The 17,126-nt window shown below is 40.2% G+C and overlaps 1 protein-coding gene across 1 annotated transcript in view; it reads right to left on the bottom strand.

The window, feature by feature from the left end:
- LOC121853915 (probable glutamate receptor) overlaps window positions 1-17,126 on the bottom strand; it is a 196,018-nt gene that overhangs the window by 150,122 nt on the left and 28,770 nt on the right. The window contains exons 2-3 of the mRNA XM_042348311.1: window positions 12,053-12,190; window positions 11,660-11,763 (exon numbers count right to left, since the gene is read on the bottom strand). Of these exons, the coding sequence (XP_042204245.1) occupies window positions 11,660-11,763; window positions 12,053-12,094 (146 nt within the window). The 5' untranslated portion in view covers window positions 12,095-12,190. The remainder of the gene's footprint in view (window positions 1-11,659; window positions 11,764-12,052; window positions 12,191-17,126) is intronic.

The following is a 17,126-nucleotide window of genomic DNA, read 5'->3' as shown; positions in this document are numbered from 1 at the left end:
ATACATGTACTGTGTAATCAAGACCCACAAGCCTAATAACCCAGCAAGACCCATCATAAGCTCAGTTGGGTCACTCTCTTATAAACTATCTAAATGGTTAGTTTCGTTACTAAATCCCCTAGTTGGTAACATTTCTAACTCTAATATCAAGAATAATATGAATTTGGTTGATAAACTCAATAACTTACATATTAATTATGATTTTAAACTAGTCAGTTCTGATGTAACATCACTCTTTACAAAGGTCCCAGTTGATGATTTACTAGAGTTCCTCATAGATTCCCTGGATAATATTTCATTGCCCGTCTCGAAAGACGACTTCATCGAACTCATCAAACTATGTATTAAGGATTGTAAATTTGAATTCAATGGAGAATATTATGCTCAAAAATTTGGTATGGCAATGGGTAATCCACTCTCACCTGTATTAAGCAACCTATATATGGAATTCTTTGAAAAGAAACTATTAAGTAATATTTTGCCACCTTCAGCAGTCTGGTTTAGATATGTTGATGATGTATTATGTCTCTGGCCATGTAATGAGGACCTAAAAGCTTTCCTGCCACAACTTAACAACTTAGCTCACTCGATCAAATTCACTGTGGAATTAGAGCATGACTGTAAATTTTCATTCCTAGACTGTCTGATACACAGAATAGGTAACACTTTTAAGTCCAGTATTTATAGAAAACCTACTAATGTGTGTTCATACATTCATTATTATTCTGCCCACCATAATAGTCAAACAGTCAGTATTTTCAACAATGTTTTTACGTGCTTTGAGAATTTGCAGCCCGGAATTCATTGATGAGGAATACAAATATATCTATAATATTGGCTCAAACCTTAAATACTTTAGATCTTTCATAGACAAATGCCTGAACATTAATAAGAAATCTTTTTATAGAACTGATCTCCAGCCCACCCATGACCATAAGAATCTCTTAGCATTACCATTTCACAAAAATTTCTCTCAAATTCCTTTATAACTAAAGACCTGGAACGTCAATGTGGCATTTAAAAACTCATGCACTGTTAAAGAAATGTTAATCAAGAACTCCCCCAACACAATTGGTTGCATTTATAAAGTTCCTTGCAAGGAATGTTATATGTTTTACTTAGGCCAGACAGGTAAAGATCTTGTAACTAGACTTAAGCAACATAAATATAGTGTTAGGACAGGCCAGGAATCCAATGCTCTGATTGTTCATTTGAGGGATAACAAGCATTGCATTGACTGGGATAATGCCTCCTCAATATTACCTTGTAATTCAATTGACAATAGGAACATCATAGAATCTAGTCTCATTAAACATACCGAAGCATTTAACATGAATTTAAGTAATGGCATGTACGAACTGGACAATTTTGTAATTAAGAAGATTTGTAACCAGGTGAGAAGGTTGGGTCACCTTACCCTCTGACCTGACTACCGACCGTTGCTGTGCTATTTAAAGATTAGCAGGGTCATTACCTAATACCTGACCAATGTGGACCTGATCTCACCCTCCTCTGTATATATACACCTTGTTTTGTACTTCTCCTTAGTCTGTACTCACCCATGAAGATGTGAATTACACGAAAGCGCTTGGGAACTTAAGAACATAAGAAAATATGGAGTCTGCAATAGGCCGGTTGGCCTGTGCATGTCAGCTCCTGTCTAGAGTTACTACCACTCTCTATCATCCATGAATCTATCTAGCCTCCTTTTGAAACTTTCCAGAGTTCCAGCACTTACTACAAAGTTGCAAAGCTTGTTCCACTCGTTCACCACCCTATTTGTGAACCAGTTTCTTCCTATCTCCCTCCTAAACCTAAACTTATCCAACTTGAATCCGTTGCTCCGAGTCCTATCCTGCTCGGATATTATAAGAGCTTTATCTATATCCCCTTTATTGATTCCTTTCACCCACTTAAATACTTCTATCGTATCTCCCCGCACTCTTCGTCTTTCTAGGGAATGCAAGTTTAGTTTCTTTAACCTATCCTGATATGGAAGGTTTCTAAGTCCCGGAATCATTTTGGTAATTCTTCGCTGCACCGACTCAAGTAAATTTATATCGAATTCTATAATAGGGGCACCAGAACTGAACCGCATAATCGAGGTGCGGCCTGACTAGGGCAAGATATAGTTGCAATAAGACCTCTGCACTCTTGTTACTTACACTTCTAGATATAAAACCCAATACTCTGTTTTCCTTATTTCGAACATTAACGCACTGTTTTCTAGGCCGTAGGTCCGGGCTTACAAGTACCCCTAGGTCTCTTTCACAAGTCCACTTCTCTAGGTTAAGAACATAAGAATGGAGGAAACTGCAGCGGGCCTATTGGCCCATACTGGGCAGTCCCGTTTACACCCAACCCCTATTGCTCATATAAGCATCCAACCTATGTTTGAAGCTATTCAGCGTATTCGAGTTAATGGTGATATTTGGAAACTTGTTCCATTCATCCACTACTCTGTTTCCAAACCAGTGTTTACCTATTTCACGCCTAAATCTAAATTTGTCTAATTTAAAACCATTGTTACGAGTTCGGTCCTGGTTGGATAGTTTGAGTACCTTTGTAATGTCCCCTTTGTTTAGCCCTGACTTCCACTTATACACCTCTATCAGGTCGCCCCTCGCTCTACGTCTCTCGAGGGAGTGCAAATTAAGATGCTTTAACCTGTCTCTATACTCAAGGTTCCTAATGCCCGGGATTAGTCTTGTCATTCTCCTCTGAATTCTTTCCAATGATTCTATATCCATCCTGTAATACGGTGACCAGAACTGAACTGAGTAATCCAGGTGTGGTCTCACAAGCGCAAGATACAGTTTTAGGATGACCTCGCTAGTCTTGTAACTAACACTCATTTGTATGAACCTAAGTACTTTATTAGCCTTGTTACGAGCAAAAACACATTGTTTACTTGGCTTAAGGTTCCTACTTATCATTATTCCTAAATCTCTCTCGCAGTCGGATTTCTCTATGGTATCGTTATTCATCTGGTATCTGGTTTCCCTGTTTACATCTCCTATACTGAGTACTTTACATTTGTCCACGTTGAATTTCATCTGCCATTTTTCAGACCATTCGAAAAATTTGTTTAGATCTTCCTGTAGTTTTGCGGAGTCCTCGTCAGATTTAATAACACGTCCTATTTTAGTGTCATCAGCAAATTTACTTATGTTGCTGTCTATGCCAATATCTATGTCGTTTATGTATATAATAAATAATAATGGTCCTAGTACTGAGCCTTGGGGAACTCCACTTGTGACGTTGCTCCAATGGGACTTAGTGCCGTTAATGCTCACTCGCTGTTTCCTGTCCTGTAACCACGCCCTAATCCATTTAGGGATGTCACCTTTGATGCCATGTGCTTCTACCTTTCTAATTAGTCTTTCGTGGGGGACTCTGTCGAAGGCTTTGCTAAAGTCGAGATATACCACATCATAATTGTGCCCCTTGTCCACCGATTCGAAAACTGATGAAAAGAATGTTAATAGATTAGTTAGACAAGAACGTCCGCTTATGAAGCCATGCTGGGAATCATTGATCAATCTGTGATTCTCCAGGTGATTTCGTATAGAGTTTGAAATGATTGCTTCCAGTAATTTGCCTACTATTGATGTTAGACTGATTGGGCTGTAGTTAGAGGATAGTGATCTATCCCCCTTCTAGAAAATCGGTATTACATTCGCTATCCTCCAGGATTCTGGTACTACACTTGTTTTTAAAAACATGTTAAACAACTTTGCTAAGGGCAAACTAAGCTCTTCCTTACATTCCTTTAATACTCTGGCAAATATCTCATCGGGACCAGGTGACTTTTTAAGCTTTAGTTTGTCTATTTGCTTACTAACATCGTTACTAGTCAGTACTATCTCGCTTAATTTATTTTCTTCACTATCTCTGAATAGAGTCGGTGCCTTGGGTATCATGTTTAAATTTTCAGTGGCGAAAACTGTTGAAAAATATTTATTCAAATTATTGCTCATTTCTCCGTCGTTATCAGTGAGCTCGCCGGTATCTGACCGTATTGGTCCAATCTTTTCTCGTGTTTTAGTTTGATACATTTGGTAGAATCCTTTGGGGTTTGTCGTCGTCTCCCTTGCTATCCTTACCTCGTTATTCCTCTTGGCTTTCCTTATCTCGGTTTTACCCCTACTCGCCAATATCTTATAATAATCCTGGAGGTTAATTTCGCCACGCTTTATCCTTCTACCTATAGCCTTCCTTTGGCCAATGATGTTCTTTGAATAATTATTTATCCATTTAGGGTCAGTGTTATCTGATCTGAGTTTTTTGTATTGTATGTTCAGCCTTTGTGCATTAAGTAACTCAATATTTAAATTGTCGTGGAACTCGGCAATCTCAGATCTCGTTATCAGGTCGGAGTCATCTGTCAGGTTCGCGGCCAAGCGCGACATCCCCTCTCTCAGCTGCCTCTTTAAACTGTCAAAGTTTGCCCTTCTGAAATCTGGTACTTTAGTGGAATTTTCCTTACGTCTGCCCTGAAAATCTAACTGGAATCTAATTTCTTTGTGATCGCTGTTTGCAAGTTCGTTCCTTACCTCGACATTGCTAATGAGGTTTTCTCTGGTCGACAGAACTAAATCGAGTATATTATTACCCCGTGTGGGTTCGGTTATATATTGACTTAGGAAACAGTCCTGCATCGTCTCGAGAAAATCCTCTGATTCTGAGTTACCCGTAAGGTCAGTCCAATCTATTTGGCTAAGGTTAAAGTCGCCTAATATACAGACTTTGTTGTGTATGGAAGCCCTGCGCATTTCATCCCAGATAAGTCGCTCATTGACCCTATCAAGATTGGGAGGTCTATATATTACTCCTGTGATTAATTTTTCCCTACACTTGCTTAATTCTATGCAAGGTACTACAGATAGGGAAGACGAATACAAACGTTAAGTATAAACTAGGTAACACGGACATAGAAAACTCAGTTTGTGAAAAAGATCTAGGTGTATTTGTTAGCAACGACTTGAAACCTAGAAAACAATGTATTAGCGTTCGCAACAAGGCAAACAGGATTCTTGGGTTCATATCTAGGTCTGTGAGTAACAGAACTGCTGACGTTATCTTGAAACTTTACCTAGCATTAGTGAGGCCACACATGGATTATGCGGTTCAGTTCTGGTGTCCTTATTATAGAATGGACATAGATTCTTTGGAGAGAGTACAAAGAAGAATGACAAAAATGATCCATAATATTAGAAACCTTCCATATGAAGAAAGACTGAAAAGCTTAGGCTTACATTCATTAGAGAGGCGTAGAGTTAGGGGAGATATGATAGAGGTGTACAAGTGGGTAAGTGGGATTAACAAGGGTAAAATGGAAGATGTTCTGAAGCTCAGTAATAACGAAATAACTAGAACAAATGGCTTTAAATTAGATAAATTCCGATTCAGAAAGGATATAGGCAAGCACTGGTTTGGTAATAGAGTTGTGGATATGTGGAATAGGCTACCGAGTGCTATAGCAGGATCGGGGACGCTAGGGAGCTTCAAGACGAAGTTGGATAGGCACATGGAAGTGCTGGGATGGGTGTGAAAGGGATCTGCCCTGTATGGGCCAGTCGGCCTCCTGCAGTATCCCACTTTCTTATGTTCTTATGTTCTTATGTTCAAATTGTTTCTGTATTCCGCTCAGTTTGATGTTGTTAAGGCTGTATACATTATAAGTATTTGTTCTTCCAATATGAAGTACGCTGCACTTGCTGGTGTTGAATTTCATTTGCCATTTTTCAGACCACCCCTGCAGTTTATTTAGATCCTCCTGTAATGCATTTGCATCCTGCCCTGAATTAATCTGCCGCCCTATTTTGGTGTCATCAGCAGACTTGCTTATGTCACTGCTGATCCCAGTATCTAGATCGTTTATGTAGATTATGAACATGAGTGGGCCTAGTACTGACCCCTTGGGAACCCCACTGGTTACACGGCCCCAAACTGGTTACACTTCGTGTTTTCTTCTTTCCTTGTGGTTATCAGCACATATATATATATATATATATATATATATATATATATATATATATATATATATATATATATATATATATATATATATATATTCAAGTGAAAGAAAAATAAATGAATCCCTTCCATTTCTTGATATGCTAATCATGAGAAATGGCCAAAACTATAAATTTAAGGTATATAGAAAGCCCACACAGGTAGACAGTTTCATTCACTTTTTATCGAATCACCTTGAGTCTACCAAAATGTCAGTTTTTTCTGTTATGTTTTTAAGATGTCTGCGTATTTGTGACTCTGAATTTATTGACGATGAATTGAAACACATTCGTTCTAGTTGCACATAAACTCGGGTACCCTTCTGTGTTTGTTGATCGTTGTTTCAAAAGGGCTAAAAAATCCTTTCATTCCTCTCAAACCAGACATGTTCCTACACTTAAGAATATTTTGACTCTGCCCTATCGTAATGAATTTGTCCCGTTAGTTCGGTCCCTCAAGCTTCTAAATATTAATGTTGTTTTCAAGTATGACTCCACCATTACCAATATGTTAATAAGGAATAGCCCATGTTTGAATGTAAATGGAAGTGTTTATTGTATTCCATGTAGCAAATGTAATTGTAATTATGTAGGTCAGACAGGAAAAACACTGCAGCTTAGAATCAAACAACATAAGTATAATATCAGAACTGCATCTGAAAGCAGTGCCTTGTTTGTTCATGTTAGGAATAATAATCACCCCATTGCTTGGGAAAAAGCTTAGAAGTATTCAAATCATCTTGTGTCACAGAAAGACTTCTTGTTGAAGCTAGTTTGATTAAGGAATTAAAATCAATAAACCTTAGTGATGGTCAGTTCAAAACTGATAATATGTTACATAAATTTATTTGTCAGTGGCCCAAGGTTAAAAATGCTTTGAAAACCTTTGATCTAGATGTATGATAGTTATTCTGTGGGTCCCTTTTTTCTGACCTGACTTGGCTAGTCACGTCACCTCCCTTCTCTTAAGCTCCTCTACGTGTGTGTTGGTGTGGGGATTAGTGGATGTCATCATTTTGACCTGACCTCATGTTTTTAGGTCACCCTGTATATTTAAGCCTCTCTCTGTCCATGTAATCCAGTTGCCTCTGAAGATGTCTTGAATAAAGACGAAAGCTAAGGTATTCCGTTGTTTCCATCTTCCCGTGTGATTTTATCAAGATTTATCTTATCCACGTTGTCATTGTGGATTTACATGAAATATATATATATATATATATATATATATATATATATATATATATATATATATATATATATATATATATATATATATATATATACACTAGAGGAATCGCCGCCCTCTGGGAGGCTCCACATTGTCTCACTGTAGTACATTAAGGTAGACCACATTTTTGGTTTTGCCATTAGAGGCAAGTACGTACAAATTATTGCCAGTTCCCACTCTGGAGCATCCAACATAGAACTGTCCATGAGAGAAGCAAGGAAACACCACGTTTAGGCCAACCATCTTTAGGGACTGTCCCTGACTTTTGTAGATGGTCATGGCAAAGCTCACTTTAACCGGGAACTGAAGTCGCTTGAACTCAAATGGCAGGTAGGTGGGGATGAGAGGTATCCTTGGTATAAAAACGTCCTCTCCTTTAGCTTTTCCTGTCAGTATTGTAGCTTCCAGTACATGTGGCATCATGTTCTTCACCACCAGTCTTGTGCCATTGCAGAGGATTGGTGGTTCTAGATTTCTTAAGAACATTATAGGAGTTCCAATCTTGAGAGTGAGGTGGTGAGGAGGCATTCCAGCGGGCTCCAAAGAATTAAGGAGTTCTGCAGGGTACTGGACTGCTTGGTCCTGGTCGATTACTATATCAACAGATTTGAATGAGGTCTCACTGCCTGGAAGCTGTCTGAGTATAGTCATGTTGATTTCAACCACTGTTTCATTCTTTGGTGCCAGAATTGCGCGTTCACGTAGCCACTTGTGATCCTTGTAGTGGTGGATAATGTTTGGGTAAACCATGTTAGTGAGCTCAGTTGAGGACTTTACAACATATCCACATCCTTGAGGAATGATTATTTATCCTTCTGAATCAACAGGGAAAGTTCCATTCCCAATCTGTAGTAGAAGGTATGCAAATCGGCCAGCATCCTGATCTCCTTGTAGATGTACTCTCATGTTTGTGGATAGGGTGAGTGTCTGAACACTTCTCCAAAGGTATGATGCCTTGAAGCACGCATTCCGTTCATCAGCTGGAGTGCTTCGAGGAATGACAGGCAGGGTATGGCGAAAGTCTCCAGCAATGACCATTGTAATGCCACCCATGATCTGGTCAGTTTCTCGTATGTCTTGCAAGGTGCTGTCCAATGCTTCAAACGCTAACTTGTGAGACATAGTGCATTCATCTCAGACTATGAGGCTGCATTTTTCTAAGAGTTTTGCCTTTGCCGATCCTTTTTTGATGTTGCACACTGGATTCTCATTGTGAGCGTGGTTGAGAGGCAGTTTAAAAGTCGAATGTGCAGTACGTCCTCCTTCTAGTAGTGTTGCAGCAATGCCTGAGGATGCCACAGCAAGAGCAATTTTCCCCTGATAACGTACTTTGGCCAACAGTAGGTTGATCAGGAATGTTTTTTTCCTGTCCCGCCAGGTGCATCAAGAAAGATCATACCTCCCTGCTCCGCTTTTATCGCTAGCAAGATCTGTTCATAAGTATTTGCTTGATCAGGCACCAGGTGAGGCTCATTTTCTTTAAGAAAATTCACCAGAACTTCAACTGAGTAGTCTGTCTCTCTGAGCAACTCCCTGTTTGCAGCTACTGGTTCTTCTCGGTTTGGGGAAGGCAATCCAAAATTAGTCAGACTTTTTCCGCCAAGCTCCATCATTTTGTCTTCCAGCATGATCAGAGCCTTGTTCAACATGTCATCCATGAACTCAATCTCTTGACCAGGATGTTCTCTTCTTGCTTGATGAAGCAGATCCACTGAAAGACTTTCTTCGTGGTTTTTCCAGAGCTGCCTTAGGTTGGATAGTCCACATGTAGCAATCATGATGGCAAACAGGTTCCTCATTCTCACTGGCGATTAAGTAGCTGCTGCCTCTTTTAATGTGTCATTCCAGTGATCACCATCTTCCAGTAGGCCAAGGAGATTACACGCTTCCTAATCGGTTCTGCAGACTTGTCCATTCACTGTCTTCAGTGCTGCATATGATTTTGGGCCACGGATGTGGTGCAAAAGTAGTCTCAAACAATAGCATTCAAAATTGTTGAGGTGAACCCATTTGTTGTCTACTGTTATTTCACTGTCTGTTCCAGGTGGCAACACTGCTGTAAAACCTCCAGCGCCTGGTGCTGTTCTCCTGTAATGTGGATAGCTATCTTCTCCACTCTGAGTATCCTTTTTCAGGTCTTTTGGGAAGTTTTTGGTGCAACGTCCATCTTTCACGCAGGGAGAGTGTCTGTTGAATGGTCCACATGGCCCATGAATCATTTACTTCTTGATAATCTCATAGAGAACTGGATCTTCTTCTCGATGAGGAAACTCTGCTCGTATGCAGTTGTCCATCATGTTCAGTCGAAGTTTCTCTTTCAGCCAGATCAAGACATGGGCATGTGGTAGACCTCGTTTCTGCCACTCAATGGAGTACATGTAGCACCGTGTAGAGCCAAAGATTGATGCTTTTGTAAGCAAGTCCATGAGTTTGATAACTTTCTGACGAAATACTCTCGCTATAGTGTCATGCCGATCTTGTCCTTTCTGGCCTTCTATTTGAGCTTCTTTTATGTCAGTCCATACAGGGTTGCATGTAAAAGTAATGAAGAGATCTGGTCGTCCATAGTTTCTGATGTAGGTAAGGGCATCCTGAGTCTTTTCATGCATGTATCGCGGACCTCCAGTGAAGGAAGAGGGGAGAATCACCAGCTGTCCAACATTGGCCACATGTCCATCCCTTGCTACTGCATCTCTCAGATGAATGAAGTCATCAACCCTGAGTATCTTTTGGTTGAGTCGTATGAAGGTGAGTCTTTCTGTTTCTATTTTGGCATACATGTCCACTACAAACTGGTGGAAGAGGTTCCTTGATCTTAGTATCTGGTTGAAACTGTATTCTCTGATCATGAATATGTATGAATAAAAGTCATTGGATGAGACTTTCGTACCTACTTTTGCCACACCAGTCGCTGGATCTGTGTGAGGAATGTTCAAGTGATATCCGTCTTCACCTTTCCAGAAGTTGAGAGGACACTGCAGTGCATCATAGGATCGATGTGTCTCTGATATTCTTGTGAGCGACTCGTCTCTCATTTTGAGCATGATGTCTCGTTTCTCAAACTGTTGACCGACAATCAGGATGGCTACTTCATCAACTACAGGAGCATTGAATCTTCTTTCATGTTCTCCCTTAGGGGTCGTGTCTGCTTTGATCCTGACTTTGTACTCGTCAGAAGGCATGTTTTCCAGGGCATTTTTAAATGACTGTACATACTGTACGTGTTGCGCTCATGCAGCATTTCTTGGATAGATAGGACAATGTCATGTCTGACACCTTGACTGTTGCCACACCTAGTAGTAGCCTGCTTTTCATGATCTCCCATTAAGTAAATTTGGAGGAACTTTGCTTGCTCATCTTCCAGTGGTAAGAGGAATCCTGCTTTGTGATAGACTTGTGTTTGTTGATCGTTGTTTTAAAAGGGCTAAAAAATCCTTTCATTCCTCTCAGACCAGGCAAATTCCTACACCTAAGAATATTTTGACTCTGCCCTATCGTAATGAATTTGTCCCGTTAGTTCGGTCCCTCAAACTACTAAATATTAATGTTGTTTTCAAGTATGACTCAACCATTACCAATATGTTAATAAAAAATAGCCCAAGTTTGAATGTAAATGGAAGTGTTTATTGTATTCCATGTAGCAAATTTAATGGTAATTATGTAGGACAGACAGGAAAAACTTTGCAGCTCAAAATCAGACAACATAAGTACAATATCAGAACAGCATCTGAAAGCAGTGCCCTGTTCGTTCATGTTAGGAATAATAATCATCACATTGCTTGGAGAAAAGCTTAGAAGTATTCAAATCATCTTGTGTCACAGAAAGACTTCTGGTTGAAACTAGTTTGATTAAGGAATTAAAATCAATAAACCTTAGTGATGGTCAGTTCAAAACTGATAATATGTTACATAAATTTATTTGTCAGTGGCCCAAGGTTAAAAATGCCTTGAAAACCTTAGATCTAGATGTAGGATAGTTATTTAGTGGGTCCCTTATTTTTGACCTGACCTGACTAGTCACGTCGCCCCCTTCTCTTAAGCTCCTCTACGTGTGTATTGGTGTTGGTGTGTGGATTAGTGGATGACATCATTATGACCTGACCTCATGTTTTTAGGTCACCCTGTATATTTAAGCCTCTCTCTGTTCATGTAATCCAGTTGCCTCTGAAGATGTCTTGAATAAAGACGAAAGCTAAGGTGCTTCGTTGTTTCCCTTTTCCCGTGTAATTTTATCAAGATATATATATATATATATATATATATATATATATATATATATATATATATATATATATATATATATATATATATATATATATATATATATATATATATATATATATATAGATAGATAGATATAGATAATATCCCTTCGCATCACTCATTCCATTTTGTTCACGTAGTTGTTACTTACTCAAAGTTCATGTGGTGGGAGAGAACTTCTAATAGGTATCTCATAGGTCCTTCTATCATGTATGTTCCATTTGCCTGGAGTCTTGATGCTCCGAAGGGCATCCACTGTGGAAGGAAGTGAGAGGAAGGTGAGGGGAGGTGAGACAGAAATGAGTGGAAGGTGAGAGAGAGTGGTAAAAGTAAAGTGGGAGGGATAAACACAGATAGTGAGACGGAAGTAAAGGGGAGTCAAGAGAATGCAATAAACAACTGGCCGCTCATCAGGGGAATCGACTATTGATCGCAGATGAAAGTATTATCTCTAAGGTGTTTGACAAATAAACCTGACTTGAACTGTTTGAAAGATTTTCCTGGTTTGTATTTCATTACAGTATTAATCACGGTCGGTACTGACCTGCCCAGCGGCTACCTGGATAGTGGGTTTAGCTGCCGCCATGGTCTGGTAAAGTCTTGTAATCAAAACTTTTGAATGTGTCTTTATCCACGTGTGTTCCTCAACCAGATGATTGGCGCTGTCCGGACACTCTCGAATCTTAGGTGAAAAAAAAAGTTATAAATTATCTTAATTTTGCAGACATTATATATTCCGTGAGGCTAAAATGAATATTGTACTTTAATTATTACTTGAGAAAGCACCGGATCTTAATATCTTTGGATATTCAAGAAAGTATGCAATACATGAAAAGCCCCAGCGGCCAAAGGTCACACTAAGCCGTGCTCAACTCACGCCAGCTTTTCATTCAGTAGTATTAAGTTCCACACACACGCAAAGTTCGACCTGTAGACTGATCTGAAGGCTTGTGGAGCGTGCCGATTGCCTTTTCTCTATTAAATTTCACTTGAAGGCCAGAACTCAGTCTCTCATGGGCACAGTAGTCAAAGCGTGAGGATAGCCATGACTACTCCGCTCGCTCCAGAAGAAGTTGAAATAATATCATTGAGTACTGCATATGTATGTAAAGTGTTAGAAAAGGAGAAGAGGCGCTCTCATGATAAATGGTCTAGAGGATGGTTACCTAGGGGAAAGGTCACGGCAGGGTTAGCTCCGGAGGGATAATTATCAGATATGGCCAGTGATATGTGCGGTCTTGGGTATGAGTGTTTGTTGACCAAACTGGAGTGGTCCACTGAAGAATTGGCGAGGGCCAAGTTAGAAATTGAGAGGGCCACGTTGGAGAACCTGAAATTAAGGAAAGAGCTGGCGAAGTTAAAAGGAGAGGCTGGACGAGTAAAGCCAGTGTCTGACGAAAAATCAAACGAGTGGAAAGTCGTGAGTAGTGGGAGGACCAAGCTGGTGGTCAAGAAGCACTCGAAGGATACGACAACAACGACAACAACAGCTAAGTGTACCAACCCGTTCAGTCCCTTGATAGACGAATTGGACGTTAGTACAGTCAGGGGCAGGGATGACAAGGAAGGTATAAAAACTTTAATTGTTGGTGACTCACAGGTAAGGTACATGGACAGGGCCTTTTGTGGTAAAAACAAAAATAGGATGAGGGTGTGTTTGCCAGGAGCTGGGGTGGGGGATATAGTTGACAGGATGGACAATATCTTGTCTGGTAATGGGAACAAACCCATTATCTGCCTCAGTGCAGGAGGCAATGATATTGGCCGGTGTAGGAGCGAGGAACTTCTTGATAAGTTCAAGGCAGCCATAGATCGTATTAGGACTAAGGGAGGGATCCCTATCATATGCGGTGTCCTGCCTAGAAGGAGAGTTGGCAGTGAATGGTTGTCAAGGGCAGTTGGTGTTAACGACCGTCTTGACAGATATTGCAAGTCAATATCAGTCCCATTCATTGACAACTGGGACAACTTCTATGGCAGAAGGGACCTTTATGCTAGGGATGGGGTGCACCTGTCTAGGGATGGAGTAGCAACCCTGGCTGGGGCTCTAGAGGGGGCAGTTCAAAAGATATCGAAGTCTTTAAACTGCTAAGAGAACATAGGAGCACGGGGGTGGAGGAGACTGCAGTGGGAGCGGGTAAACAAGGCGAAAGATTACAGGGAAATAGTGTTAGGAATGATGACAAAACTAAATTAGACAGGGAGTTTAAAACTAAACGCGGTAAGGGAAGGACTCAGAACACGACTAACTTAAATGTATACTACGCGAACAGTAGAAGTATGAGAAACAAAATGGATGATATTAAGGCCTTGGTATGTACCGAAGAAATCGATATAATTGCATTCACTGAAACATGGATCAACCTAGACACACGTGAATTACCAGTCGAATACCAAATTGCGGGTTACAAACTGTTCCATACCGATAGGCAGACCAGGAAAGGAGGCGGAGTAGCAATCTATGTTAGGGATAATCTGAAGTGTGAAATAAATAAGGAAATAAAAACTGAGAGGAATACAGAAACAATTTGGATAGAATTAAGCGACGGTCGGGAAAAATTAATCACAGGGGTAATATATAGACCCCCCAATCTTGATAGCGTCAATGAGCGACTTATCTGGGATGAAATGCGCAGGGCTTCCATACACAACAAAGTCTGTATAGTAGGCGACTTTAACCTTGGCCAAATAGATTGGACTGTCCTTACGGGTAACTCAGAATCAGAGGATTTTCTCGAGACGATCCAGGACTGTTTCCTAAGTCAACATATAACCGAACCCACACGGGGTAATAATATACTGGATTTAGTTCTGACGAACAGAGAAAACCTCATTAGCAATGTCGAGGTAGGGAACGAACTTGCAAACAGCGATCACAAAGAAATTCGATTCCAGTTAGATTTTCAGGGCAGACGTAAGGAAAATTCCACTAAAGTACCAGATTTCAGAAGGGCAAACTTTGACAGTTTAAAGAGGCAGCTGAGAGAGGGGGTGTCGCGCTTGGCCGTGAACCTGACAGATGACACCGACCTGATAACGAGATCTGAGATTGCCGAGTTCCACGATAATTTAAATAGTGAGTTACTTAATGCACAAAGGCAGAACATACCATACAAAAAACTCAGATCAGACAACAATGACCCTAAATGGATAAATAATTATTTAAAGAACATCATTGGCCAAAGGAAGGCTATAGGTAGAAGGATAAATCGTGGCGAAATTCACCTCCGGGACTATTATAGGGTATTGGCGAGTAGAGTTAAAACCGAGATAAGGAAAGCAAAGAGGAATAATGAGGTAAGGATAGCAAGGGAGGCGAAGACAAACCCCAAAGGATTCTACCAAATGTATCAAACTAAAACACGAGAAAAGATTGGACCAATACGGTCAGACTCCGGCGAGCTCACTGATAACGACGGAGAAATGAGCAATAATTTGAATAAATATTTTTCAACAGTTTTCACCACCGAAAATCTAAACATGATACCCGAGGCACCGACTCTATTCAGAGATAGTGAAGAAAACAAATTAAGTGAGATAGTAGTGACTAGTAACGATGTTAGTAAGCAAATAGACAAACTAAAGCCTAATAAGTCACCTGGTCCCGATGAGATATTTGCCAGAGTATTAAAGGAATGTAAGGAAGAGCTTAGTATGCCCTTAGCAAAGTTGTTTAACATGTCCTTAAAAACAGGTGTAGTACCAGAATCCTGGAGGATAGCGAATGTAATACCGATTTTCAAGAAGGGGGATAGATCACTATCCTCTAACTACCGCCCAATCAGTCTAACATCAATAGTAGGCAAATTACTGGAAGCAATCATTTCAAACTCTATCCGAAATCACCTGGAGAAGCACATTGATCAATGATTCCCAGCATGGCTTCACAAGCGGACGTTCTTGCCTAACTAATCTATTAACATTCTTTTCATCAGTTTTCGAATCAGTGGACGAGGGGCACAATTATGATGTGGTATATCTCGACTTTAGCAAAGCCTTCGACAGAGTCCCCCACGAAAGACTAATTAGAAAGGTAGAAGCTCATGGCATCAAAGGTGACATCCCAAATGGATTAGGGCGTGGTTACAGGACAGGAAACAGCGAGTGAGCATTAACGGCACTAAGTCCCATTGGAGCAACGTCACAAGTGGAGTTCCCCAAGGCTCAGTACTTGGACCATTATTGTTTATTATATACATAAACGACATAGATATCGGCATAGACAGCAACATAAGTAAATTTGCTGATGACACTAAAATAGAACGTGTTATCAAATCTGACGAGGACTCGGCAAAACTACAGGAAGATCTAAAAAAAATTTTCGAATGGTCTGAAAAATGGCAGATGAAATTCAATGTAGACAAATGTAAAGTACTCAGTATAGGAGATGTAAACAGGGAAACCAGATACCAGATGAACAACGATGCCATAGAGAAATCCGACTGCGAGAGAGATTTAGGAGTAATGATAAGTAGGAACCTTAAGCCAAGTAAACAATGTGTTTTTGCTCGTAACAAGGCTAATAAAGTACTTGGGTTCATATAAAGGAGTGTTAGTTACAAGACTAGCGAGGTCATCCTAAAACTGTATCTTGCTCTTGTGAGACCACACCTGGATTACGCAGTTCAGTTCTGGTCACCGTATTACAGAATGGATATAGAATCCTTGGAAAGAATTCAGAGGAGAATGACAAGACTAATCCCGGGCATTAGGAACCTTGAGTATAGAGACAGGTTAAAGCATCTTAATTTGCACTCCCTCGAGAGACGTAGAGCCAGGGGCGACCTGATAGAGGTGTATAAGTGGAAGACAGGGCTAAACAAAGGGGACATTACAAAGGTACTCAAATTATCCAACCAGGAGCGAACTCGTAACAATGGTTTTAAATTAGACAAATTTAGATTTAGGCGTAAAATAGGTAAACACTGGTTTGGAAACAGAGTAGTGGATGAATGGAACAAGTTACCAAATATCATCATTAACTCGAATACACTGAATTGCTTCAAACATAGGTTGGATGCTCATATGAGCAATGGGGGTTGGGTGTAAACGGGACTGCCCAGTATGGGCCAATAGGCCCGCTGCAGTTTCCTCCATTCTTATGTTCTTATGTTCTTATGTAGAGATACATAAATTTTCTCATACTAGGCCGTTGACAGAACTACGATTGAAGCGTGGTGATTGGTTTAACTACCTCGAATAGATCAATAATAATACTTGAGGCTACTCTGTCGTCGAGCCCCTAATCAAGAAAGATGTCTATATGCGGAATCAATGGGGCATGTGCGCCAGCCCACACAAGTGAACTGCAGGCCAGGATTTAGATATTCCCTTTAAGCCTTCAAGTATTAGTGGTGAAGATTCTTACTTTATATATTCAGGTTGTGAAAAAAAAAACGAGAGAGGTGTTGCTATTCTTATAAACCATAAGTTGAGTAGTAGTGTAAAAGTATACTGGGTAGTGTAAGATAGAGTTTTGTTAGTCATGTTTGATGCTAAACCATGGCATGGACATGGTAATAATACAGGTTTATGCACCAACAAATGATAACAAGTGCAGTGTATTGGGGAGGAATGTGGGAGAGAAGGAGAGGCAGTGTTAACTCGTGGGCTTCCAC

This window comes from Homarus americanus, unplaced genomic scaffold (genome assembly GCF_018991925.1).
Source record: "Homarus americanus isolate GMGI-L3 unplaced genomic scaffold, GMGI_Hamer_2.0 scaffold18703, whole genome shotgun sequence".
NCBI classification, from domain to species: domain Eukaryota; kingdom Metazoa; phylum Arthropoda; class Malacostraca; order Decapoda; family Nephropidae; genus Homarus; species Homarus americanus.
This window is presented reverse-complemented; position numbering and strand designations above follow the sequence as displayed.